Genomic DNA, 26,333 nt, shown 5'->3' with positions numbered 1-26,333 from the left:
AGAGATTCAGCTGAGAATTTACCATAAGGAGTCATTGCAGTTCTAAATTTATGCAGTCACTTTATTAGTTTATTCTATCCTTAGATTGGTCCTTATGCCCATATTTTATTTTGTGACGTTTTTGTTGCTATTGTTATTTTTGAGGGAGTTTGTTTTTGTTTGAAGGGAGAACAGACCTTTGGCAACCTAATTCCTTGCTAGTAAACTGGTGCAGTGATCTAAGTATGTGTGATACTCTCTCTGCCACAAGCCGACATTGTGTTTATGGTACCAATTGAATGTCCTGAAGGCTGCATAGTACTATGATTATAATGACTTTTTTTGGCTGTGTTGGGTCTTTGTTGCTGAGTGCGGGCTTTCTCTAGTTGTGGCAAGCGGGGGCTTCTCATTGCGGTGGCTTCTCTTGTTGCAGAGCACGGGCTCTAGGCACGCGGGCTTCAGTGGTTGGGGCATGCTGGCTTAGTAGTTGCAGCAGGCGGGCCCTAGAGTGTGCGGGCTTCAGTAGTTGTGGCACATGGGCTCAGTAGCTGTGGCTCGCGGGCTCTAGAGCGCAGGCTCCGAAGTTGCAGTGCATGGGCTTAGTTGCTTAGCAGCATGTGGGGTCTTCCTGGACCAGGGATCGAACCCGTGTCCCCTGCATTGGCAGGTGGATTCTTAACCACTGCGCCACCAAGGAAGTCCCCATAATGGCTCTTCAGGCAAGCAGTTTGATTTAGAATTCACCAGTCATTTAAATTTATTAAATTATAAATATTGTTACTCTGTAAGTGCCAAGAAACAGATCACTTAGAAGCAGTTTGTATTATGTTGGTGCTCTTTTCATGATTTAAATGTGAAAACTGATAGGCACTAAATTGAAATGCTCTGTTTTTACCTTGAAGATCTGTAATGTCAGCAAATTATATCTTCGAACCTTTGGGAGAATAAATGTTTGCCGAAGGCAAGAGAGGCTTACCTGATTTCAGGCTGACTGATTTGTTTACTTGAACCTTATGTATCACTACAAGATTTTTAGTAGCAAATTCAGAAATTCACAGACTAATATAATTGTGTAGATGGAGCCTTATAATCAATAGCAAATGTTAAAAAGTTCTTTTTATGAGAAGTTTTTTGGTGGTAGACTGCTAAATGATGGAGAATTAGTATGTAGTATGATGACTGTTAATTTTAGGGAAGACTGAAGTTTCAGAAAAGGTAGTGAAACTGAAATAGAGACACAGGGTAGTCATTATCTGAATGTTTAAGTCACCAGAACTGTAAGACCATCTTTAGTCACTAAGACTTCCCAAATGTGTTGACCCTAGCACGTTGGTTTTAATGTATGATTTAACAGCAAAAGGGGAAATGCACAGAACTATAGTTGTAACTTCAAAAACCCAACTTACAGGGAAAACCTACACAAACATACATAGTCGTAAAATGAACTTAATAAGCAGTGCTTTATTGGGGGGAAACAAGTACAGAGTGGGAGTTAGGAGACCCGGGTTCTTGTCTGTGCCTGGCTAACTTGGGATATAGTCTGTCAGAGATTAAGTCAATCAACTGTAAGCCTGAGGCTGGGAGACTGTGCTCTCCAAGGGCTCTGCCAACTCTAACAGCTTGATAATTCCCTTAATTATGTTTGGATAAAATTTCATGTCATTAGAAGGAGCCGCATTGGGTGTACGTACTGTTGTTAGGTGCTTAGCCTAATATTCAGTAAGCAATCTTTAGTACATGCCTCCATGCCATTGAGAGCAAAACTGTTTACCAGAAAGTAATCAGTGAGCCTCTAAATTTATGGGTTGCATTCACCATTATTTCCTTACGCAATTCAGTGACTTTATCTCTTTTCCAGTCTTTAACCACTTTGGTATTTAATGCTGGTGACCACACATTTCTCAAACTTCTTCCCGTAACTTTCACATCTTTTTTCTTTTTTCTTTTTTTTTTTTTTAATTGTATTTATTTATTTTTTGGCTGTGTTGGGTCTTCGTTTCTGTGCGAGGGCTTTCTCTAGTTGTGGCAAGTGGGGGCCACTCTTCATCGCGGTGCGCGGGCCTCTCACTGTCGCGGCCTTTCTTGTTGCGGAGCACAGGCTCCAGACGCGCCGGCTCAGTAATTGTGGCTCATGGGCCCAGTTGCTCCGCGGCATGTGGGATCTTCCCAGACCAGGGCTCGAACCCGTGTCCCCTGCATTGGCAGGCAGACTCTCAACCACTGCGCCACCAGGGAAGCCCCCATCTTTTTTCTTTTTTAATACAAAAAAGTGTCTGCTTACAAATATAAACATAAATATATATGATTACTTACATATGTATGATTAATAAAATAAGGCACACTTCAGCCCTCACACCACTCACACACTCTGCAGCATCACTGTTAGATTTACAATTTGGAGGAGTGTGTTTACTTACTTTCTTTTTTTTGGCCGCACCGTGCAGCCCCCTACATTGGAAGCGCGGAGTCCCAACCGTTGGACCACCAGGGGAGTCCTTTTTAAAAATTTTTTATTTATGTGTTTGTTTGTTTATTTATTTATGGCTGCATTGGGTCTTTGTTGCTGCACGTGGACTTTCTCTAGTTTTGGCGAGCAGGGGCTACTCTTCGTTGTGGTGCGCAGGCTTCTCATTGTGGAGCACGGGCTCTAGGTGCGCAGGCTTCAGTAGTTGTGGCTCGCGGGCTCTAGATCGCAGGCTCAGTAGTTGTGGCACATGGGCTTAGTTGCTCCGTGGCATGTGGGATCTTCCCAGACCAGGGATCGAATCCGTGTTCCCTGCACTGGCAGGTGGATTCTTAACTACTGCGCCACCAGCGAAGTCCTGCAAGTCCTTGCTTTTTAAGGAGTTTAGGAAAGAAGTGTTAAACTTCCTGTGACTTGCTTGTCTGGTGCAAGTTGCCCTGTTCCCTCCTCCCCTTGAACTGTTGATGTTCCTTCAGGCCTCACCTGGTCCTCCGCTCCTCCTGTCTGCTAACCAACTAAATCAGACAGGCAATGCCTGCATCTAGAAGTCCATACTCCCTGGCATGATAATCACTGTCACTCAACTCCTTAACCATTTTCCTCATCACTTCCCATCCAGTTAGGTTGGTTGCCTTATTATCCCTTTTGGGCTACTGTGCAAATCCTTGCTGGCATGAATCTGTTCCTTTTGTGCTGCACCTGGAATGCCCTCTGCCTATCCTGATCCTGTGTGTCTCTTGGCCCTGATTTGAGTCTTGCTTTTCCACTCATCTTTCTCCAGCTATTATTAGTGCAGGTGGATCTGAACATTCTCCTGAGATTTCCTGAATTTATGTATAACAAATGCTCAATTATGAGATATAAAATTATTGTTTTTTTATTTTTTCTTATATATTAATCTTTTTGCTCTGTTATTATGTGTTCCTATATATATTACAATGTTGGATACATGATACTCAACACACTGTATTTTTAAAAAATTTTTTCAGCATCTTTATTGGAGTATAGTTGCTTTACAGTGGTGTGTTAGTTTCTGCTGCATAACAAAGTGAATCAGCTATACATATACATATATCCCCATATCTCCTCCCTCTTGCGTCTCCTTCCCACCCTCCCTATCCCACCCCTATAGGTGGTCACAAAGCACCGAGCTGATCTCCCTGTGCTACGTGGCTGCTTCCTACTAGCTATCTATTTTATATTCGGTAGTATATGTAAGTCCACGCCACTCTCTCACTTTGTCCCAGCTTACCCTTCCCCCTCCCCGTGTCCTCAAGTCCATTCTCTATGTCTGTGTCTTTATTCCTGTCCTGCCCCTAGGTTCTTCAGAAACATTTTTTTTTCTTTTTTTAGATTCCACATATATGTGTTAGTATACGGTATTTGTTTTTCTCTTTCTGACTTACTTCACTCTGTATGACAGTCTCTAGGTCCATCCACCTCACTACAAATAACTCCATTTCGTTTCTTTTTATGGCTGAGTAATATTCCATTGTATATATGTGCCACATTTTCTTTATCCATTCATCTGTTGATGGACACTTAGGTTGCTTCCATGTCCTGGCTATTGTAAATAGAGCTGTAGTGAACATTGTGGTACATGACTCTTTTTGAATTATGGTTTTCTCAGGGTATATGCCCAGTAGTGGGATTGCTGGGTCCTATGGTAGTTCTATTTTTAGTTTTTTAACGAACCTCCATACTGTTCTCCTTAGTGGCTGTATCAATTTACATTCCCATCAACAGTGCAAGAGTGTTCCCTTTTCTCCACACCCTCTCCAGCATTTATTGTTTGTAGATTTTTTGAAGATAGCCATTCTGACTGGTGTGAGGTGATACTTCATTGTAGTTTTGACTTGCATTTCTCTAATGATTAGTGATGTTGAGCATTCTTTCATGTGTTTGTTGGCAATCTGTATATCTTCTTTGGAGAAATGTCTATTTAGGTCTTCTACCGATTTTTGAATGGGGTTGTTTGTTTTTTTGATATTGAGCTGCATGAGCTGCTTGTAAATTTTGGAGATTAATCCTTTGTCAGTTGCTTCATTTGCAAATATTTTCTCCCATTCTGAGGGTTGTCTTTTGGTCTTGTTTATGGTTTCCTTTGCTGTGCAAAAGCTTATCTAAGTTTCATTAGGTCCCATTTGTTTATTTTTGTTTTTATTTCCATTTCTCTAGAAGGGAGGTCAAAAAGGATCTTGCTGTGATTTATGTCATAGAGTGTTCTGCCTATGTTTTCCTCTAAGAGTTTTATGGTGTCTGGCCTTACATTTAGGTCTTTAATCCATTTTGAGTTTATTTTTGTGTACGGTGTTAGGGAGTGTTCTAATTTCATTCTTTTACATGTAGCTGTCCAGTTTTCCCAGCACCACTTACTGAAGAGGCTGTCTTTTCTCCATTGTATAGTCTTGCCTCCTTTATCAAAAATAAGGTGACCATATGTGCATGGGTTTATCTCTGGGTTTTCTATCCTGTTCCATTGATCTGTATTTCTGTTTTTGTGTCAGTACCATACTGTCTTCATTACTGTAACTTTGTAGTATAGTTTGAAGTCAGGGAGCCTGATTCCTCTAGCTCCATTTTTCTTTCTCAAGATTGCTTTGGCTACTCAGGGTCTTTTGTGTTTCCATACAAATTGTGAAATTTTTTGTTCTACTTCTGTGAAAAATGCCATTGGTAGCTTGATAGGGATTCCATTGAATCTGTAGATTGCTTTGGGTAGTATAGTCATTTTCACAATGTTGATTCCTCCAATCCAAGAACATGGTATATCTCTCTATCTGTTTGTATCATCTTTAATTTCTTTCATCAGTGTCTTATAGTTTTCTGCATACAGGTCTTTTGTCTCCTTAGGTAGGTTTATTCCTAGGTATTTTATTCTTTTTGTCACAGTGGTAAATGGGAGTGTTTCCTTAATTTCTCTTTCTGATCTTTCGTTTTAGTGTATAGGAATGCAAGAGATTTCTGTGCATTAATTTTGTATACTGCTACTTTACCAAATTCATTGATTAGCTCTGGTAGTTTTCTGGTAGCACCTTTTGGATTCTCTATGTGTAATATCATGTCATCTGCAAACAGTGACAGCTTTACTTCTTTTCCAATTTGGATTCTTTTTATTTCTTTTTCTTCTCTGACTGCTGTGGCTAAAACTTCCAAAACTGTGTTGAATAATAGGGGTGAGAGTGGGCAACCTTGTCTTGTTCCTGATCTTATTGGAAATGGTTTCAGTTGTTCACCATTCAGAACGATGTTGGCTGTAGTTTTGTCATATATGGCCTTTATTATGTTGAGGTAACTCGCTCTGTGCCTACTTTCTGGAGGGTTTTTATCATAAATGGGGGTTGAATTTTGTCGAAAGCTTTTTCTGCATGTGTTGAGATTATCATATGGTGTTTCTCCTTCAGTTTGTTAATATGGTTTATCACATTGATTGATTTGCATATATTGAAGAATCCTTGCATCCCTGGGATAAATCCCGCTTGATCATGGTGTATGATCCTTTTAATGTGCTGTTGGATTCTGTTTCCTAGTATTTTGTTGACGATTTTTGCCTCTGTTTTCATCAGTGATGTTGGCCTGTAGTTTTCTTTGTGACGTCTTTGTCTGGTTTTGGTATCAGGGTGATGGTGGCCTCATAGAATGAGTTTCGGAGTGTTCCTCCCTCTGCTATATTTTGGAAGAGTTTGAGAAGGATAGGTGTTAACTCTTCTCTAAATGTTTGATAGAATTCACCTGTGAAGGCATCTGGTCCTGGGCTTTTGTTTGTTGGAAGATTTTTAATCACAGTTTCAATTTCAATACTTGTGATTGGACTGTTTATATTTTCTGTTTCTTCCTGGTTCAGTCTTGGAAGGTTGTGCTTTTCTAAGAATTTGTCCATTTTTTCCAGGTTGTCCATTTTATTGGTATATAGTTGCCTGTAGTAATCTCTCATGATCCTTTGTATTTCTGCAGTGTCAGTTGTTGCTTATCCTTTTTCATTTCTAATTCTATTGATTTGAGTCTTTTCCTGTTTTTCTTGATGAGTCTGGCTAATGGTTTATCAATTTTGTTTATCTTCTCAAAGAACCAGCTTTTAGTTTTATTGATCTTTGCTATTGTTTCCTTCATTTCTTTTTCATTTATTTCTGATTTGATCTTTATGATTTCTTTCTTTCTGCTACTTTGGGGCTTCTTTGTTCTTCTTTCTCTAATTGCTTTAGATGTAAGGTTAGGTTGTTTGAGATGTTTCTTGTTTCTTGAGGTAGGATTGTATTGCTGTAAACTTCCTCTTAGAACTGCTTTTGCTGCATCCCATAGGTTTTGGGTCGTCGTGTTTTCACTGTCATTTGTCTCTAGGTATTTTTTGATTTCCTCTTTGATTTCTTCAGTGATCTCTTGGTTATTAAGTAGTGTATTGTTTAGCCTCCATGGGTTTGTATTTTTTACAGAGTTTTTCCTGTAATTGATATCTAGTCTCATAGCATTGTGGTCGGAAAAGATACTTGATACGATTTCAATTTTCTTAAATTTACTGAGGCTTGATTTGTGACCCAAGATATGATCTATCCTAGAGAATGTCCTATGAGCACTTGAGAAGAAAGTGTATTCTGTTGTTTTTGGATGGAATGTCCTATAAATATCAATTAAGTTCATCTTGTTTAATGTATCATGTATAGCTTGTGTTTCCTTATTTATTTTCATTTTGAATGATCTGTCCATTGGTGAAAGTGGGGCATTAAAGTCCCCTACTATGATTGTGTTACTGTCTATTTCCCCTTTTATGGCTGTTAGCATTTGCCTTATGTATTGAGGTGCTCCTATGTTGGGTGCATAAATATTTACAATTGTTATATCTTCTTGGATTGATCTCTTGGTGTCCTTCTTTGTCTCCTGCAAGAGTCTTTATTTTAAAGTCTATTTTGTCTGATACAAGAATTGCTACTCCAGCTTTCTTTTGATTTCCATTTGCATGATATATCTTTTTCCATCCCCTCACTTTCAGTCTGAATGTGTCCCTAGGTCTGAAGTGTGTCTCTTGTAGACAGCATATAGATGGGTCTTGTTTATGTATCCATTCAGCCAGTCTATGTCTTTTGGTGGGAGCATTTAATCCATTTACATTTAAGGTAATTATCAATATGTATTTTCCTATTACCATTTTCTTAATTGTTTTGGGTTTGTTATTGTAGGTCTTTTCCTTCTCATGTTTCCTGCCTAGAAAAGTTTTTTTAGCATTTGTTGTAAAGCTGGTTTGGTGGTGCTGAATTCTCTTAGCCTTTGCTTGTCTGTAAAGGTTTTAATTTCTGTGTCTAATCTGAATGAGATCCTTGCTGGGTAGACTAATCTTGGTTGTAGGCTTTTCCCTTTCATCACTTTAAATATGTCCTGCCACTCCCTTCTGGCTTGCAGAGTTTCTGCTGAAAGATCAGCTGTTAACCTTATGGGGATTCCCTTGTATGTTATTTGTTGTTTTTCCCTTGCTGCTTTTAGTATTTTTTCTGTGTATTTAATTTTTGATAGTTTGATTAATATGTGGCTTGGCATGTTTCTCTTTGGATTTATCCTGTATGGGACTCTCTGCGCTTCCTGGACTTGGATTAACTATTTCCTTTCCCATGTTAGGGAAGTTTTCAACTATAATCTCTTCACATATTTTCTCAGTCCCTTTCTTTTTTCTCTTCTTCTTCTGGGACCCCTATAATTCCAATGTTGTTGTGTTTAATGTTGTCCCAGAGGTCTCTAAGACTGTCCTCAATTGTTTTCATTCTTTTTTCTTTATTCTGCTCTGCAGTAGTTATTTACACTGTTTTATCTTTCAGGTCACTTATCCGTTCTGCCTCAGTCATTCTGCTATGGATTCCTTCTAGAGAATTTTTAATTTCATATATTGTGTTGTTCATCATTGTTTGTTTGCTCTTTAGTTCTTCTGGGTCCTTGTTAAACGTTTCTTATATTTTCTCCATTCTAGTTCCAAGATTTTGGATCATCTTCTCTATCATTACTCTGAATTTTTTTTCAGGTAGACTGCCTATTTCCTCTTCAAGTGTTTGGTCTGGTGGGTTTTTACCTTGCTCCTTCATCTGCTGTGTGTTTCTCTGTCTTCTCATTTTGCTTAACTTACTGTGTTTGGGGTCTCCTTTTCACAGGCTGCACGTTCATAGTTCTCGCTGTTTTTGGTGTCTGCCCGCAGTGGCTAAGGTTGGTTCAGTGGGTTGTGTAGGCTTCCTGGTGGAGGGGACTAGTGCCTGTGTTCTGGTGGATGAGGCTGGATCTTGTCTTTCTGGTGGGCCAGACCGCGTCCGGTGGTGTGTTTGGGGGTGTCTGTGACCTTATTATGATTTTAGGCAGCCTCTCTGCTAATGGGTGGGGTTGTATTCCTGTCTTGCTGGTTGTGTGGCATAGGGTGTCCAGCACTGTAGGTTGCTGGTTGTTGAGTGGAGCTGGGTCTTATCATTGAGATGGAGATCTCTGGGAGATCTTTTGCCGTTTGATATTACGTAGAGCCGGGAGGTCTCTGGTGGACCAATGTCCTGAACTTGGCTCTCCCACCTCAGAGGCACAGGCCTGACACCCGGCCAGAGCACCAAGACCCTGTCAGCCACATGGCTCAGGAGGAAAGAGAGAAAAAAAGAAAGAAAAATATAAAATAAAGTTACTAAAATAAAAAATTAAAATAATTATTAAAAAAATTTAAAAAGTAATCAAAAAAGAAAAAAAAAAAGAAAGAAGAGAGCAACCAGACCAAAAAAACAAATCCAGCAATGATAAGCGCTAAAAACTATACTGAAAAAAAAAAAAAAACAAAAAAAACAGACAGGCAGAACCCTAGGACAAATGGTAAAAGCAAAGCTATACAGACAGAATCACACAAAGAAGCAAACACATACACACTCTCAAAATGAGAAAAAGGAAAAAAATATATCTATATATTTTTTTAAAAAAGGAGAGCAACCAAATCAGTAAACAAATCTACCAATGATGGCAAACTCTAAATACTAAACTAAGATAAACATAAAACCAGAAATAAATCCGATACAGAAAACAAACCCCAAGTCTACAGTTGCTCCCAAAGTCCACCACCTCAATTTTGGCATGAGTCGTTGTCTATTCAGGTATTCCAGAGATGCAGGGTACATCAAGTTGATTGTGAATATTTAATCGGCTGCTCCTGAGGCTGCTGGGAGAGATTTCCCTTTCTCTTCTTTGTTCGCACAGCCCCTGGGGGTTCAGCTTTGGATTTGGCCCCGCCCCTGCATGTAGGTCGCCTGAGGGCATCTGTTCCCTGCCCAGACAGGATGGGGTTAAAGTAGCAGCTGATTAGGGGGCTTTGGCTCTCTCAGGCCGGGGTCGGGGGGGGGTTGTTGGGGGGTGTCGGGGGTAGGGGGGGTAGGGGTGTGGAATGTGGGGCGAGCCTGCGGTGGCAGAGGCTGGCATGACGTTGCAACAGCCCGAGTTGCACCGTGTGTTCTCCCAGGGAAATTGTCCCTGAATCGTGGGACCCTGGCAGTGGCGGGCTGCACAGGCTCCCAGGAGGGGACGTGTGGATAGTGACCTGTGCTTTCACACAGGCTTCTTGGTGGCTGCAGCAGCAGCCTTAGCGTTTCATGCCTGTCTCTGGTGTCCGTGCTGATAGCCGTGGCTCGCGCCCGTCTCTGGAGCTCCTTTAGGCGGTGCTCTGAATCCCCTCTCCTCGTGCACCCCTTTGGGAAGTCTGAGGTCTTCTGCCAGCATTCAGCAGGTGTTCTGTAGGAGCTGTTCCACGTGTGGATGTATTTCCGATGTATTTGTGGGGAGGAAGGTGATCTCCACATCTTACTCCTCCGCCATCTTGAAGGTCTCCCTCTAATTTATTTTTTAAATCGAGGTATAATTGACATGTAACACTTTCAGATGTACAACTTAATAATGTGATATTTGTATATATTGTGAAATGATCCCTTTATTTTGTATTAGAGACTGTACAGTGCTGTGGGAGATTTTAAAGGAAGGTTAGTAGCATCAGAGATGGGGAATCAGGAGAAATTTTCATAATGAATATAGCTTGTCGTGCTAATTTCTTGGCCTTTATCTGGGAATAGGAACTAGTAAATTCTGAACTTGATCTAGTACCCCTTCATTCTCTAGGATGTCCATGTAGAACCCTACTCTTGATACTGCTTTAGGGCTTAAGGTCAGTAAGAATGACTCCTTTAATAAGTTTGGAATAGGACTTGTAATGACTTGTCACTGATTGCTTCTGGCCCAGCTGGATCCTGCCCTTTTCTTAGGGAGAGTAGATAAGCAGTCTGTGTCTCTACTGCAGATAAGATTTTATTGTCTTATAGCCTGCACTGATGAGTGTTCCTGATAATTTCATTATTGTAGAGAAGAATGGTTCAAGATCAACTATTCTCACACCCCAATTAGAGTTTTAGGCTCATATCTTCTCATAGTTAATTGACTTTCATACACCTCAGGTATATTTTGCAAATGTCTCATAGAGAAACTCCTAAAACTTGGACAAGATTTAACATAGAGTCGAGAATAAAGCAAATGGAATATTAAGACATTTGGGATCTTATTATACTGTAGACTTATAAAAACTTCTCTTGTAATTATAATTACAGGTGGAGAAGTACTTTTACACAATGACCTTTTGGGACTTGTCTTGGTGTGTCGCTTTATCCTGTGTTGCGGTGGCTGGGAATGCCTCGCCTAGCATCTGTCTGATGTGAGGAAGTTGTTTGGGATATTCTGGACTATTTTATGCCTCATTAACTTACAGGAAATCACAGCAATAGGACCTATTTTCATCCTTACATGCATTCTTTTCAGTTGTGGGAATATATGAATTTTGTATTGCCAACAGGAAGGGGGAAATCCCTTAGAGGTTTAGATGCCAATTTGGATTTGACTTTTTTTAACTTTTTCTTTTGAAATAATTATAGAATCACAGGAACTTGCAAAAACAAAATGTAAAGGGAGGTCCTTTGCATTCATGCGTGTGTGTGTGTGTGTGTGTGTGTGTGTGTGTGTGTGTGTGTACACCTCTATGCTGTTTTCTCAAGTGTAGCTTCCTTAATCACTGCTGCAATCAAGAATCAGAACTGTTCCATCGGACTTCCGTGGTGGCGCAGTGGTTAAGAATCCACCTGCCAGTGCAGGGGACACGGGTTCAATACCTGGTCCGGGAAGATCCCACATGCCACGGAGCAACTAAGCCCGTGCACCACAACTACTGAGCCCGCGCACCTAGAGCCCATGCTTTGCAACAAGAGAAGTCACTGCAACGAGAAGCCTGCGCACCACAACGAAGAGTAACCCCCGCTTGCCGCCACTAGAGAAAGCCTGCATGCAGCAACGAAGACCCAATGCTGCCAAAAAATAAATAAATAAATGAATAAAAATTAAAAAAAAAAACTTCCATCACCACGTGGTTCCCTCGTGCCACCCCTTTTATAGCCACACCTCTCCCCTCTCCCCTGGCCACCACTAATTAGTTCTCCATCTCTATAAGCTTTGTTATTATATAAATGGAGTCATGCAGTGTGTAATCTTTGGAGATTGGATTTTTTTCACTTTGCATAGTTCTCTGGAGATTCATCCAGATTGTTGCATATACCAAGTTTGTTCCTTTTTATTGCTAAGTAGTATTCCATGGTATGGATTACCACAGTTTGCGTAGCCATTGAAGGACATCTGTAGTGTTTAGAGTTTGGGTCTCTGATGAGTAAAATGTTATGAACATTCATGTATCAGTTTTTGCAGGAACGTAAGTTTTCATTTCTCTTGGTCATATACAGAATGTAGGAATGCAGTTGCTGGGTCATACGGCAGTTGCATGCTTAGTTTTTAAAGAAACTGCTAACCTGTTTTCCAGAGTGGCTGTACTATTGACCTCTGATTTGATGAAAGTGTTTCGTAGGATAAAATTTTGATTATATACTTACGTATGTGTTGATTTTGGTAGCAGTCTTAGTGCCATTAATACATCTGGTTGCTCCTGCTGGCCTGACTTGTGTGAGACAGCATTTCCCAAAAGGCTTTGACTTGGGTCATCAGTCATTTTGATGGTTTAATGCCCAGAAGGAAATTCCCTTAGCTTCTACAAAACCCACACAAACTGCACAAGTGAATCTCTTCTCTTCCTTCCTATTTCTAGAGGAGAGTTAGCCTCACACCTTGAGCCCTGAATCTTGCCTTTAGAGATCCTATTTTCTTTCTCTGTCTTTAGACATCTTACAGGTTTCTGTCTAAGCATTTAAACATGCTCAGTTCTCTCCTGTCTTTAAATTCCTTTCCCTTTGACCTCATCCACTGGGTGACTGGGCTGCCTGTATTGTACTTCCTTGTCTAGCCCTCACTTCCAGTGTACAGTACAGTAATCTAGGTTGCCTCCCTGAGCACACTGAAATGGTCCTGTTGATGTCACCAGCAACCCTGTAGCTCAGTCTCATGTAAGCGTTTCAGTACTCTTGAGTAGCATTCAGCACTCTTGATTACTTGCTCTGAGTAGAAATACTTTCTCTTGATCGACTACCCCTTGGACTGCTGCTCCTAATTGTCCTTTGCTGTTGTCTCCCCCTCTGTTCATCCCTTAAATCTTGGGGTTCCTCACAGTTCTGCACAGGGCCGACTTTCCTCATTCTGGGTAATCTCCCACATCTTGGTCTCCACCTCAGACCTGTCCCCTGAGCTCCAGACCCATATATCCTTTTGCCTCGTAGCCAGCTCCACCTAACTCTTCCGCAGACCTCTCATATACAGCATATTTAAAATGGAATTTATTTTCTTCCCAGCACCCTTGCCTCCTAAAAAGAAGAAGAAAAACTCTTCTTTCTTCAGTGAGGCACCAGTGTGTTAATACCACATCACACAACAGTGGGAGCGCTGTTAAAACCATCTGCATTTAATTGAGTTGCCGAGTTAGCCAGAGATAACTGTTCTCCATTCAATGAAAATGCGTAAAAATTATACTTTAAAAAAAATTATTTAACTGCGCTGCGTCTTAGTTGCGTCACGTGGGATCTTCACTGCTACGTGCGGGATCTTCATTGCAGCATGCAAACTCTTAGTTGTGGTATGGGGGATCTAATTCCCTGACTAGGGATCGAACCCAGGCCCCCTGCATTGGGAGTGCAGAGTCTTAGCCACTGGACCACCAGGGAAGTCCCCAAAATTATACTTTTTATGGCCAGTTAAATAACTGCAAGACTAAAATTGAATGTGAAAAGGAATTGTTTCTATGAAAATAAATTGAATGCTTTGGAAAGACCAAAAAAGCTACTAAATACTTGCAGTGGAATTAAGTAAGAGCAAGGCAACTGTGGAAGGCCAGTAAAACTAGTCCGACTCTAGAAGGATTCTGCGCGCTGCTTCTCAGGTGTCCCAGATCTTTCTCCACTTCAAATAACATCAGTCTGGAAGTGGTAGTCATAAATGATGGAAGTGATTAATGCAGAGAACACGATGGGGAATTCCAATCAGGTGCATTCTCAAAGAAAAGGCCCACTTCAAAAGACTGAATAAATAAATGTGCCTTTTTGTTCTAAATGAAAATAAAATGGTTTAAGCATATATGTATTATCTTGTTTCCTATTCCGTTTGTATTCATCCTGTCTGATGAGGGCTTCTACTGCATCTTCCAGTGATTTCACTCTTGTCCATTACTACTACCCTGCTCACTACCTTTCCTCTGATTTCTGACATCAGCTTCCCCAACTGGATGTCCAGCCCCAGTTTTGCCCTCCCCCACTGTCTCCCCCTCCATCTCTCCTCCCCGTCCCTTCTTTATATTGTAGCTATAAAGAACTACTAAAAGCATAAACCTGATCATGTTACCCCTTTGCTTTATAAATTTATTTATTTATTTATTAAAATTTCTTGGCTGCGTTGGGTCTTCGTTGCTGCGTGCAGGCTTTCTCTAGTTGTGACGAGCAGTGCCTACTCTTCGTTGCGGTGCGTGGGCTTCTCATTGCAGTGGCTTCTCTTTGTTGTGGAGCACGGGCTCTAGGCACACGGGCTTCAGTAGTTGTGGCACGTGGGCACACTAGTTGTGGCTCACGGGCTCAGTAGTTGTGGCTCGCGGGCTCCAGAGCACAGGCTCAGTAGTTGTGGCGCTCAGGCTTAGTTGCTCCACGGCATGTGGGATCTTCCCAGACCAGGGTTCAAACCTGTGCCCCTTGCATTGGCAGGCGGATTCTTAACCACTGCGCCACCAGGGAAGTCCCTACCCCTTTGCTTTAAAAACCCTCAAAATCCAGATTCCTTAAACTAGTAAAAGGAGGCATTTAGATCTGGTCTCTGCTTATTACCTCTCTGGTCTCATTTCATCATTTCTGTGCTGCCATCCCCTCCCCTCTGACGCGTTAGCCATGTTGACTCAACTCACTTTCACGGTTGAGTGGAGGTTGTGGGATATCTGTGTGTGGTTGGCGTGGAAAGGTACCGAGCTCTCTCACTTCTAGGTCCTTCTGTGCACTGCTTCTCTGCCTGGAACTTTTTCCCCTATCTTTCACCCCACAACTGACTCTACTGTCCTTCTGGTCTCAGCTTTCCTTCCGGAAGCCTTTCCCAACCTCCAGGTTGAGTGCCTTTTCTGTGTGCTTTTATAACAACACCCCGGATTTCTCCTATTCTAGCATTTAGCACACAGTAGGTAGTTAATTATCTGTGTACCTGTATTCCCTTCAAGGCAACTGGAGTGTAAATTATGTGTAGATCAGGTTCATTCAGTAATCTTTTTTTTTTTTTTAAAGCTTTCCGTTTCTTTTCCTTTTTTTAAAATTTTATTTATTAATTAATTTATTAATTAATATTTATTTATTTATGGCTGTGTTGGGTCTTCGTTTCTGTGCGAGGGCTTTCTCTAGTTGCAGCGAGCGGGGGTCACTCTTCATCGTGGTGCGTGGGCCTCTCACTATCGCGGCCTCTCTTGTTGTGGAGCACAGGCTCCAGATGCGCAGGCTCAGTAGTTGTGGCTCACAGGCCCAGTTGCTCCGTGGCATGTGGGATCTTCCCAGACCAGGGCTCGAACCCGTGTCCCCTGCATTAGCAGGCAGATTCTCAACCACTGCGCCACCAGGGAAGCCCTCATTCAGTAATCTTGTTTGCTGAGTCTCCACTTGATAAATATTTGAGTGAACAAGTGGTGTTTTCTGAATACTGTAGGTTTCCCTGAAAAAAACTTAAGCAAAATGTTTTGTTTCTTTTGTAGGTGCTGTCTCTGTTGGCCTTTATCTGTGAGGAAGTTGTGTCACAATGTACTTTGTGTGGAGGACTTTACTTTTTCGAATTTGTAAGCTGCAGTGCCTTTCTGCTGAGTCTCCTTATGCTGATTGTGTACTGCACTCCAGTTTATGACAAAGTTGATCCCGCAAAAGTCAAGTCATCGGTAAGCATGAAAAAATATAATTCCTATAACAAGAATTTAGATATTTTTGGATCTTCTGTAGTTGTATTGTTTACAGTAGTAATGCTTTCATAACTCAGTAACAGGAAAAGTCTCTATCCATTGTTCCAGCTCTGCCTCTAAGCAACTCAGTTTTTCCCTGCCAGATGGTATGGTAGAGGGGGAAGGTGAAATTAGAATGAGAGTGACAGACACTGCTGATAATTTACAGTTATTGGTGGTTTAATCTAATTCACATGAGGTATTTTGTAAAAACTAGGGTTTTGTCGCTTTTGATTTCTCACATTTCAGACTGTCACTCACTGGTTCTACAGTTATTCACTGTGTGCCTATTGTAGGCCAGGCATTATGCCGGACGTAAGAGATGGAGTAATGAACTAATGTGATATATTGATATTTTTGAAGCCTTTAAACAAAAGAACATGTAATTCTACCTGTTTTGTTTTGATTTTATTTTATGAAAGAAAGTTCTCTATAAGTGAATTTAGAAGGTATTTGTTAAATTCATTGTGCAGAAATTTCCCTTTTAATAAAAGTCTATGTGAGAATTTTATACTCACAAAATTAGAGAGTGTGTAACTTTCTAAAGACTTAGTCTGCTGACCCTCTGTTTTTATTTGAGTATAATATGGATTTTTGAGATAACAGGTAAGATAATTTACATAGTTACTGCATTTAAGGAAGAAAGAATTGAGCAGTTTATTTCTTCAATAGCATTCAAGTTATCAGGAGTGGTTTATGAGGAATTGTAACTATCAGGGTTGATTTATGAAAGAATTCACAGTTTTGAGGGAAAAGATAAAAATTAGGGTAAATTTTAACTAATAAAAAAAGAGAGGGACTTTCCTGGTGGCACAGTGGTTAACAATCCGCCTACAAACACTTCTCCTCGGCCAACTGGCAAAAGAAGTGGCCCACACCATCGAGAGTCCCATTGTTGCTGTCGAAATAGAAGCCCAGAGAGAGCTACACGGTGAAAGTCAAAGGGAGATCAATCAAGAAAAAATGGACAAAGAAGACAGGAGATGAACAGAAAACAGGAGGAAGAAACTCTTGAGAAAAAAAACAGAAAAAAGAGAGGAATAACAGATGGAGCCATGTGGCTGACAGGGTCTTGGTGCTCAGGCCGGGTATCAGGCCTGTGCCTCTGAGGTGGGAGAGCCAAGTTCAGGACATTGGTCCACCAGAGACCTCCCAGCTCTACGTAATATCAAACGGCAAAAGATCTCCCAGAGATCTCCATCTCAACGCTAGGTGCCAGCTCCACTCAATGACCAGCAACCTACAGTGCTGGATGCCCTATGCCAAACAACTAGCAAGACAGGAACACAACACCACCCATTAGCAGAGAGGCTGCCTAAAATCATAATGAGGTCACAGACACCCCCAAACACACCACCAGACGCAGTCCTGCCCACCAGAAAGACAAGATCCAGCCTCATCCACCAGAACACAGGCACTAGTCCCCTCCACCAGGAAGCCTACACAACCCACTGAACCAACCTTAGCCAGTGGGGGCAGACACCAAAAACAATGGGAACTACGAACCTGCAGCCTGTGAAAAGGAGACCCCAAACACAGTAAGTTAAGCAAAATGAGAAGACAGAGAAACACACAGCAGATGAAGGAGCAAGGTAAAAACCCACCAGACCAAACAATTGAAGAGGAAATAGGCAGTCTACCTGAAAAAGAATTCGGAGTAATGATAGTGAAGATGATCCAAAATCTTGGAACTAGAATGGAGAAAATATAAGAAACGTTTAACAAGGACCTAGAAGAACTAAAGAGCAAACAAACAATGATGAACAACACAATATATGAAATTAAAAATTCTCTAGAAGGAATCCATAGCAGAATGACTGAGACAGAAGAACAGATAAGTGACCTGGAAGATAAAATAGTGGAAATAACTACTGCAGAGCAGAATAAAGAAAAAAGAATGAAAACAATTGAGGACAGTCTTAGAGACCTCTGGGACAACATTAAACACAACAACATTGGAATTATAGGGGTCCCAGAAGAAGAAGAGAAAAAAGAAAGGGACTGAGAAAATATTTGAAGAGATTATAGTTGAAAACTTCCCTAACATGGGAAAGGAAATAGTTAATCCAAGTCCAGGAAGCGCAGAGAGTCCCATACAGGATAAATCCAAAGAGAAACATGCCAAGCCACATATTAATCAAACTATCAAAAATTAAATACACAGAAAAAATACTAAAAGCAGCAAGGGAAAAACAACAAATAACATACAAGGGAATCCCCATAAGGTTAACAGCTGATCTTTCAGCAGAAGCTCTGCAAGCCAGAAGGGAATGGCAGGACATATTTAAAGTGATTAAAGGGAAAAACCTACAACCAAGATTAGTCTACCCAGCAAGGATCTCATTCAGATTAGATGGAGAAATTAAAACCTTTACAGACAAGCAAAGGCTAAGAGAATTCAGCACCACCAAACCAGCTTTACAACAAATGCTAAAGGAACTTCTCTGCAGGAAACACAAGAGAAGGAAAAGACCTATAATAACAAACTCCAAACAATTAAGAAAATGGTAATAGGAACATACATATTGATAACTACCTTAAATGTAAAGGATTAAATGCTCCCACCAAAAGACATAGACTGGCTGAATGGATACATAAACAAGACCCATCTATATGCTGTCTACAAGAGACACACTTCAGACCTAGGGACACATTCAGACTGAAAGTGAGGGGATGGAAAAAGATATATCATGCAAATGGAAATCAAAAGAAAGCTGGAGTAGCAATTCTCATATCAGACAAAATAGACTTTAAAATAAAGACTCTTGCAGGAGACAAAGAAGGACACCAAGAGATCAATCCAAGAAGAAGATATAACAATTGTAAATATTTATGCACCCAACATAGGAGCACCTCAATACATAAGGCAAATGCTAACAGCCATAAAAGGGGAAATAGACAGTAACACAATCATAGTAGGGGACTTTAATGCCCCACTTTCACCAATGGACAGATCATTCAAAATGAAAATAAATAAGGAAACACAAGCTATACATGATACATTAAATAAGATGGACTTAATTGATATTTATAGGACATTCCATCCAAAAACAACAGAATACACTTTCTTCTCAAGTGCTCATAGGACATTCTCTAGGATAGATCATATCTTGGGTCACAAATCAACCCTTGGTAAATTTAAGAAAATTGAAATCATATCAAGTATCTTTTCCGACCACAACGCTATCAGACTAGATATCAATTACAGGAAAAAACTGTAAAAAATACAAACCCATGGAGGCTAAACAATACACTACTAAATAACCAAGGGATCACTGAAGAAATCAAAGAGGAAATCAAAAAATGCCTAGAAACAAATGACAATGAAAACACGACGACCCAAAACCTATGGGATGCAGCAAATGCAGTTCTAAGAGGGAAGTTTATAGCAATACAATCCTACCTCAAGAAACAAGAAACATCTCAAACAACCTAACCTTACACCTAAAGCAATTAGAGAAAGAAGAACAAAAGAGCCCCAAAATAGCAGAAGGAAAGAAAACATAAAGATCAGATCAGAAATAAATGAAAAAGAAATGAAGGAAGAATAGCAAAGATCAATAAAACTAAAAGCTGGTTCTTTGAGAAGATAAACAAAATTGATAAACCATTAGCCAGACTCATCAAGAAGAAAAGGGAGAAGACTCAAATCAATAGAATTAGAAATGAAAAAGGAGAATTAACAGCTGACACTGCAGAAATACAAAGGATCATGAGAGATTACTACAAGCAACTATATGCCAATAAAACGGACAACCTGGAAGAAATGGACAAATTCTTAGAAAAGCACAACCTTCCAAGACTGAACCTGGAAGAAATAGAAAATATAAACAGAACAGTCACAAGCACTGAAATTGAAACTGTGATTAAATATCTTCCAACAAACAAAAGCCCAGGACCAGATGGCTTCACAGGCGAATTCTGTCAAGCATTTCAAGAGCTAACACCTATCCTTCTCAAACTCTTCCAAAATATAGCAGAGGGAGGAACACTCCGAAACTCATTCTACGAGGCCACCATCACCCTGATACCAAAATCAGACAAAGATGTCACAAAGAAAGAAAACTACAGGCCAATATCACTGCTTAACATAGATGCAAAAATCATCAACAAAATACTAGGAAACAGAATCCAACAGCACATTAAAAGGATACACCATGATCAAGTGGGGTTTATCCCTGGAACGCAAGGATTCTTCAATATACACAAACCAATCAATGTGATACACCATATTAACAAATTGAAGGAGAAAAACCATATGATCATCTCAGTAGATGCAGAAAAAGCTTTCAACAAAATTCAACCCCCATTTATGATAAAAACCCTCCAGAAAGTAGGCATAGAGGGAACTTACCTCAACATAATAAGGGCCATATATGACAAAGCCACAGCCAGCATCATTCTCAATGGTGAACAACTGAAACCATTTCCACTAAGATCAGGAACAAGACAAGGTTGCCCACTCTCACCCCTTTTATTCAACATAGTTTTGGAAGCTTTAGCCACGGCAGTCAGAGAAGAAAAAGAAATAAAAGGAATCCAAATTGGAAAAGAAGTAGTAAATCTGCCACTGTTTGCAGTTGACATGGTACTATCCATAGAGAATCCTAAAGACTCTACCAGAAAACTGCTAGAGCTAATCAATGAATTTGGTAAAGTAGCAGGATACAAAATTAATGCACAGAAATGTCTTGCATTCCTATACACTAAAACAAAAGATCAGAAAGAGAAATTAAGGAAACATTCCCATTTACCATTGTGACAAAAAGAATGAAATACCTTAGGAATAAACCTACCTAAGGAGACAAAAGACCTGTATGCAGAAAACTATAAGACACTGATGAAAGAAATTAAAGATGATACAAATAGATGGAGAGATATACCATGTTCTTGGATTGGAGGAATCAACATTGTGAAAATGACTATACTACCCAAAGCAATCTACAGATTCCGTGGAATCCCTATCAAACTACCAATGGCATTTTTCACAGAAGTAGAACAAAAAATTTCACAATTTCTATGGAAACACAAAAGACCCTGAGTAGCCAAAGCAATCTTGAGAAAGAAAAATGGAGCTAGAGGAATCAGGCTCCTTGCCTTCAGACTATACTACAAAGCTACAGTATCAAGACAGTATGGTACTGACACAAAAACAGAAATACAGATCAATGGAACAAGATAGAAAACCCAGAGATAAACCCATGCACATATGGTCACCTTATTTTTGATGAAGGAGGCAAGACTATACAATGGAGAAAAGACAGCCTCTTCAGTAAGTGGTGCTGGGAAAACTGGACAGCTACATGTAAAAGAATGAAATTAGAACACTCCCTAACACCGTACACAAAAATAAACTCAAAATGGATTAAAGACCTAAATGTAAGGCCAGGCACTATAAAACTCTTAGAGGAAAACATAGGCAGAACACTCTATGACATAAATCACAGTAAGATCCTTTTTGACCCACCTCCTACAGAAATGGAAATAAAAACAAAACTAAACCAGTGGGACTTAATGAAACTTAAAAGCTTTTGCACAGCAAAGGAAACCATAAACCAGAAGAAAAGACAGCCCTCAGAATGGGAGGAAATATTTGCAAACGAAGCAATTGACAAAGGATTAATCTCCAAAATTTACAAGCAGTTCATGCCGCTCAATATCAAGAAAAGAAACAACCCAATCCAAAAATGGGCAGAAGACCTAAATAGACCGTTCTCCTAAGAAGATATACAGATTGCCAACAAACACATGAAAGTATGCTCAACATCACTAATCATTAGAGAAATGCAAATCAAAACTACAATGAGGTATCACCTCACACCAGTCAGAATGGCCATCATCAAAAAATCTACAAGCAGTAAATGCTGGAGAGGGTGTGGAGAAAAGGGAACCCCCTTGCACTGTTGGTGGGAATGTAAATTGATACAGCCACTATGGAGAACAGTATTGAGGTTCGTTAAAAAATGAAAAATAGAACTACCATAGGACCCAGCAATCCCACTACTGGGCATATACCCTGAGAAAACCATAATTCAAAAAGAGTCATGTACCACAATGTTCACTGCAGCTCTATTTACAATAGCCAGGTCATGGAAGCAAGCTACGTGTCCATCGACAGATGAATGGATGAAGAAGATGTGGCACATATATACAATGGAATATTACTCAGCCATAAAAAGAAACAAAATGGAGTTATTTGTAGTGAGGTGGATGGACCTAGCATCTGTCATACAGAGTAAAGTCAGAAGGAGAAAAACAAATACCATATGCTAACACATGTATATGGAATCTAAAGAAAAAAGAATGGTTATGAAGAACCTAGGGGTAGGACAGGAAGAAAGACGCAGATGTAGAGAATGGACTTGAGGACACGGGGAGGGTGAAGGGTAAGCTGGGATGAAGTGAGAGAGTGGCATGGATTTATATATACTACCAAAATACATAGTTAGTGGGAAGCAGCCGCATAGCACAGGGAGATCAGCTTGGTGCTTTGTGACCACCTAAAGGGGTGGGATAGGGAGGGTGGGAGGGAGATACAAGAGGGAGGAGATATGGGGATATATGTATATGTATAGCTGATTCACTTTGTTATAAAGCAGAAACTAACACACCATTGTAAAGCAATTATACTCCAATAAAGATGTTAAAAAAAATAAAAAACAAAAATAATCCGCCTACCAATTTGGGGGACATGGGTTCGATCCCTGGTCTGGCAAGATTCCCACATGCCGCTAAGCAACTAAGCCCGCACGCCACAACTACTGAGCTCTGTGCTCTAGAGCCCACGAGCCACAACTACGAAGCCCAAGCCCACACGCCTAGAGCCCATCCTCCGCGACAAGAGAAGCCACTGCAATGAGAAGCCTCTGCACCGCAGTGAAGAGTAGCCCCTGCTCGCTGTAGCTAGAGAAAGCCAGTGTGCAGCAGCAAAGACCCAGTGCAACAAAAATAAATAGAGAACTGGATAAATACAAAGCAGTAAGATTTTATTGTTTTAAATTAATGAGAAGCAAGCATTGGGTCCTGTATTGATCATACACCTAAGATTTACTTTTTTCTGTATACTCATTTGTACTCTTTAGTTTTGTACCATAAGAATCTATTGCCTTCTTTCACTTATTTATTTTTTTTGCATTTAAAAAATTTTATTGAAGTATAGTTGATTTACAGTGTTGTGTTAATTTCTGCTGTACAGCAAAGTGATTCAGTTGTACATATATATATTCTTTTTCATTATGGTTTATCACAGATATTGAGTATAGTTCCCTGTGCTATACAGTAGGGCCTTGTTGTTTATCCATCCTATATATACTAGTTTGCATCCGCTAATCCCAAACTCTCAATCCTTCCCTTTCCCACCCTCCCTCCCCTTTGGCAACCACAAGTCTTTTCTCTAAGTCCACGAGTGTGTTTGTTTAGTAAATAAGTTCATTTGTGTTGTATTTTAGATTCCACATATAAGTGATATCATATGGTATTTGTCCTTCTCTGTCTAACCTACTTCACTTAGATGGACCTAGAGATCATCATAGTATGTTGCTGCAAATGGTGTGATTTCCTTTTTTTATGGCTGAGTAATATTCCATCGTGTGTATGTATGTGTGTGTGTGTGTATACACACACACACATACATATATATATACATATATATATACACACCACATTTTCTTTATCCGGTCATTTGTTGATGGACATTTAGGTAGTTTCCATGTCTTGGCTATTGTAAATAGTGCTGCTGTGAGTATTGGGGTGCATGTATATTTTTGAATTACAGTTTTGTCTGGGTGTATTCCCAGGAGTGTAATTGCTGGATCATATGGTAACTCTATTTTTAGTTTTTTGAGGAGCCTCCATACTGTTTTCCATAGTGGCTATACCAATTTACATTCCCACCAGCAGTGTAAGAGGGTTCCCTTTTCTCCACACCTACTCCAACATTTATTATTTGTAGACTTTTTAATGATGGCTGTTTTGACCAGTGTGTGGTGGTGTACCTCATTGTAGTTTTGATTTGCATTTCTCTGATAATTAGCGATGATGAGCATGTTTTCATGTGCCTATTGGCCATCTGTATATCTTCTTTTCAGAAATGTCTATTTAGGTCTTCTCACCATTTTTTGATTGGGCTTTTTTTGTTATTGAGTTGTTTGAGCTGTTTGTATATTTTGGAAGTTAAGCCCTTGTCAGTCACATCATTTGCAAATATTTTCTCCCAGTCCATAGGTAGTCTCTTCGTTTTGTTTATGGCTTCCTTTGCTTTACAAAAGCTTGTAAGTTTGATTAGGTCCCATTTGTTTATTTTTGCTTTTATTTCTATTGCCTTGGGTGACTGGTATGATTGGTACAACTTACATCAGAGAATGTTTTGTCTATGTTCAAGGAGTTTTATGGTGTCATGTCTCATATTTAAGTCTTTAAGCCATTTTGAATTTATTTTTGTGTATAGTGTGATGGTGTGTTCTAACTTTATTGATTTGCATGTGGCTGTCCAACTTTTCCAATACCACTTGCATTAGAAGCGTGGAGTCTTAACCACTGGACAGCCAGGGAAGTCCCTGTAGGGAGTTTTTTTTGTTTTTTACTACAGATTCTGTTTCACTTCTCGTGATTGGTCTGTTCAAATTATTTCTTCTTGATTCAATTTTGGTGGGCTGTATGTTTCTAGAAAGTTGTCCATTTCTTCTAGATTGTCAAATATGTTGGCATATAATTGTTCATAGTATTCTCTTATGGTTTTTTTGTATTTCTGCAGTATCAGTTGTGATTTTTCCCCTTTCATTTCTTATTTTGCTTATTTGGGTCTTGTCTCTTTTCTTCTTGGTGCACCTGGCCAGAGGCTTGTCAATTCTGTTTACCCTTTCAAAGAACCAGCTCTTGGTTTTATTGATTTTTTTTTCTATTTTTTAAATCTCTATTTTATTTATTTCCTCTCTGATCGTTATTATTTCCTTTCTTCTGCTGACTTTAGGTTTTGTTTGTTCTTCTTTTTCTGATTATTTTAGGTGGTGGGTTAAGTTATTTCAGATTTTTCTTGTTTCTTAAAGAAGGCCTGTGTCACTATGAACTTTCTTCTAAGAACTGCTTTTATTGCATCCCATAGATTTTGTTTATCTTTTTTGGCTGTGCTACACGACTTGTGGGATCTTATTTCCCTGATCAGGGATTGAACCCGGGCCCTCAGCAGTGAGAGCACGGAGTCCTAATCACTGGACCACCGGGGAATTTCCCCATAGATTTTGTATGGTTGTGTTTTCATTGTCATTTGCCTCAAGGTATTTTTTAATTTCTTCTTTGATTTCACCATTGACCCATTGATTATTTTATTTTATTTTATTTTATTTTTATTTATTTATTTATTTATTTATATTTTTGGCTGTGTTGGGTCTTCGTTTCTGTGCGAGGGCTTTCTCCAGTTGCGGCAAGCAGGGGCCACTCTTCATCGCGGTGCGCGGGCCTCTCACTATCGCGGCCTCTCTTGTTGCGGAGCGCAGGCTCAGTAATTGTGGCTCACGGGCCCAGTTGCTCCGCGGCATGTGGGATCTTCCCAGACCAGGGCTCGAACCCGTGTCCCCTGCATTGGCAGGCAGGTTCTCAACCACTGCGCCACCAGGGAAGCCCCATTGATTATTTTAGGAGCACGTTGTTTGGTCTCCATGTAATTGTTTTTTTTCTTGTTTCTTTTTTTGTTGTTGATTTCTAGTTTCATGCTGTTGTGGTCAGAAACGATGCTTGAAATAATTCCTATACCCTTAAATTTGTTGAGGCTTGTTTTGTGCCCTAGTATGTGGTCAATCCTAGAGAACGTTCCATGTGCGCTTGAAAAGAATGTGTATTCTGCTTTTTGGGGGTGTAATGTCCTGAAAATATCAACTAAGTCTAACTGTTCTATTGTATCACTTAGGATCTCTGTTGCCTTATTCATTTTCTGTGTAGAAGATCTGTCCATTGATGTGAGTGGGGTGTTAAAATATACTATTACTGTTCTCCTGTCAGTTTCTCCCTTTAGGTGTGTGTTTGTATTATGTATTTGGGTGCTCCTATGTTGGGTGCATATATGTTGACAAGTGTAATATCCTCTCCTTGTATTGATCCTGTTATCATTATATAGTGTTCTTTATCTTTCTTTATAGCCTTTGTTTTAAAGTCTATTTTGTCTGATATGAGTATTGGCAACCCCCACTTTCTTGTCATTTTCGTTTGCATGAAACATCTTTTTCCAACTCCTCACTTTAAATCTAGGTGTGACCTTTGCCCTAAAGTGGGTCATTTTTTTTTTTAAATTATTTATTTATTTGTTTTTGGCTGCGTTGGGTCTTCGTTGCTATGCACGGGCTTTCTCTAGTTGCAGCAAGCAGGGGCTACTCTTTGTTGCGGTGCGTGGGCTTCTCATTGCAGTGGCTTCTTTTGTGCAGAGCACAGGCTCTAGGCACGTGGGCTTCAGTAGTTGTGGCACGTGGGCACACTAGTTGTGGCTTG

The 26,333-nt window shown here is 40.0% G+C and overlaps 1 protein-coding gene across 1 annotated transcript in view; it reads left to right on the top strand.

Annotated features, from left to right (window-relative positions):
- Positions 1-26,333, top strand: part of CMTM6 (CKLF like MARVEL transmembrane domain containing 6) — a 41,594-nt gene that overhangs the window by 2,772 nt on the left and 12,489 nt on the right. Inside the window, exon 2 of the mRNA XM_082411873.1 lies at positions 15,621-15,797. Coding sequence (XP_082267999.1) covers positions 15,621-15,797 — 177 coding nt within the window. The remainder of the gene's footprint in view (positions 1-15,620; positions 15,798-26,333) is intronic.

This window comes from Balaenoptera physalus, assembly GCF_965194825.1.
Source record: "Balaenoptera physalus genome assembly, chromosome: 11".
NCBI lineage: Eukaryota > Metazoa > Chordata > Mammalia > Artiodactyla > Balaenopteridae > Balaenoptera > Balaenoptera physalus.
This window is presented reverse-complemented; position numbering and strand designations above follow the sequence as displayed.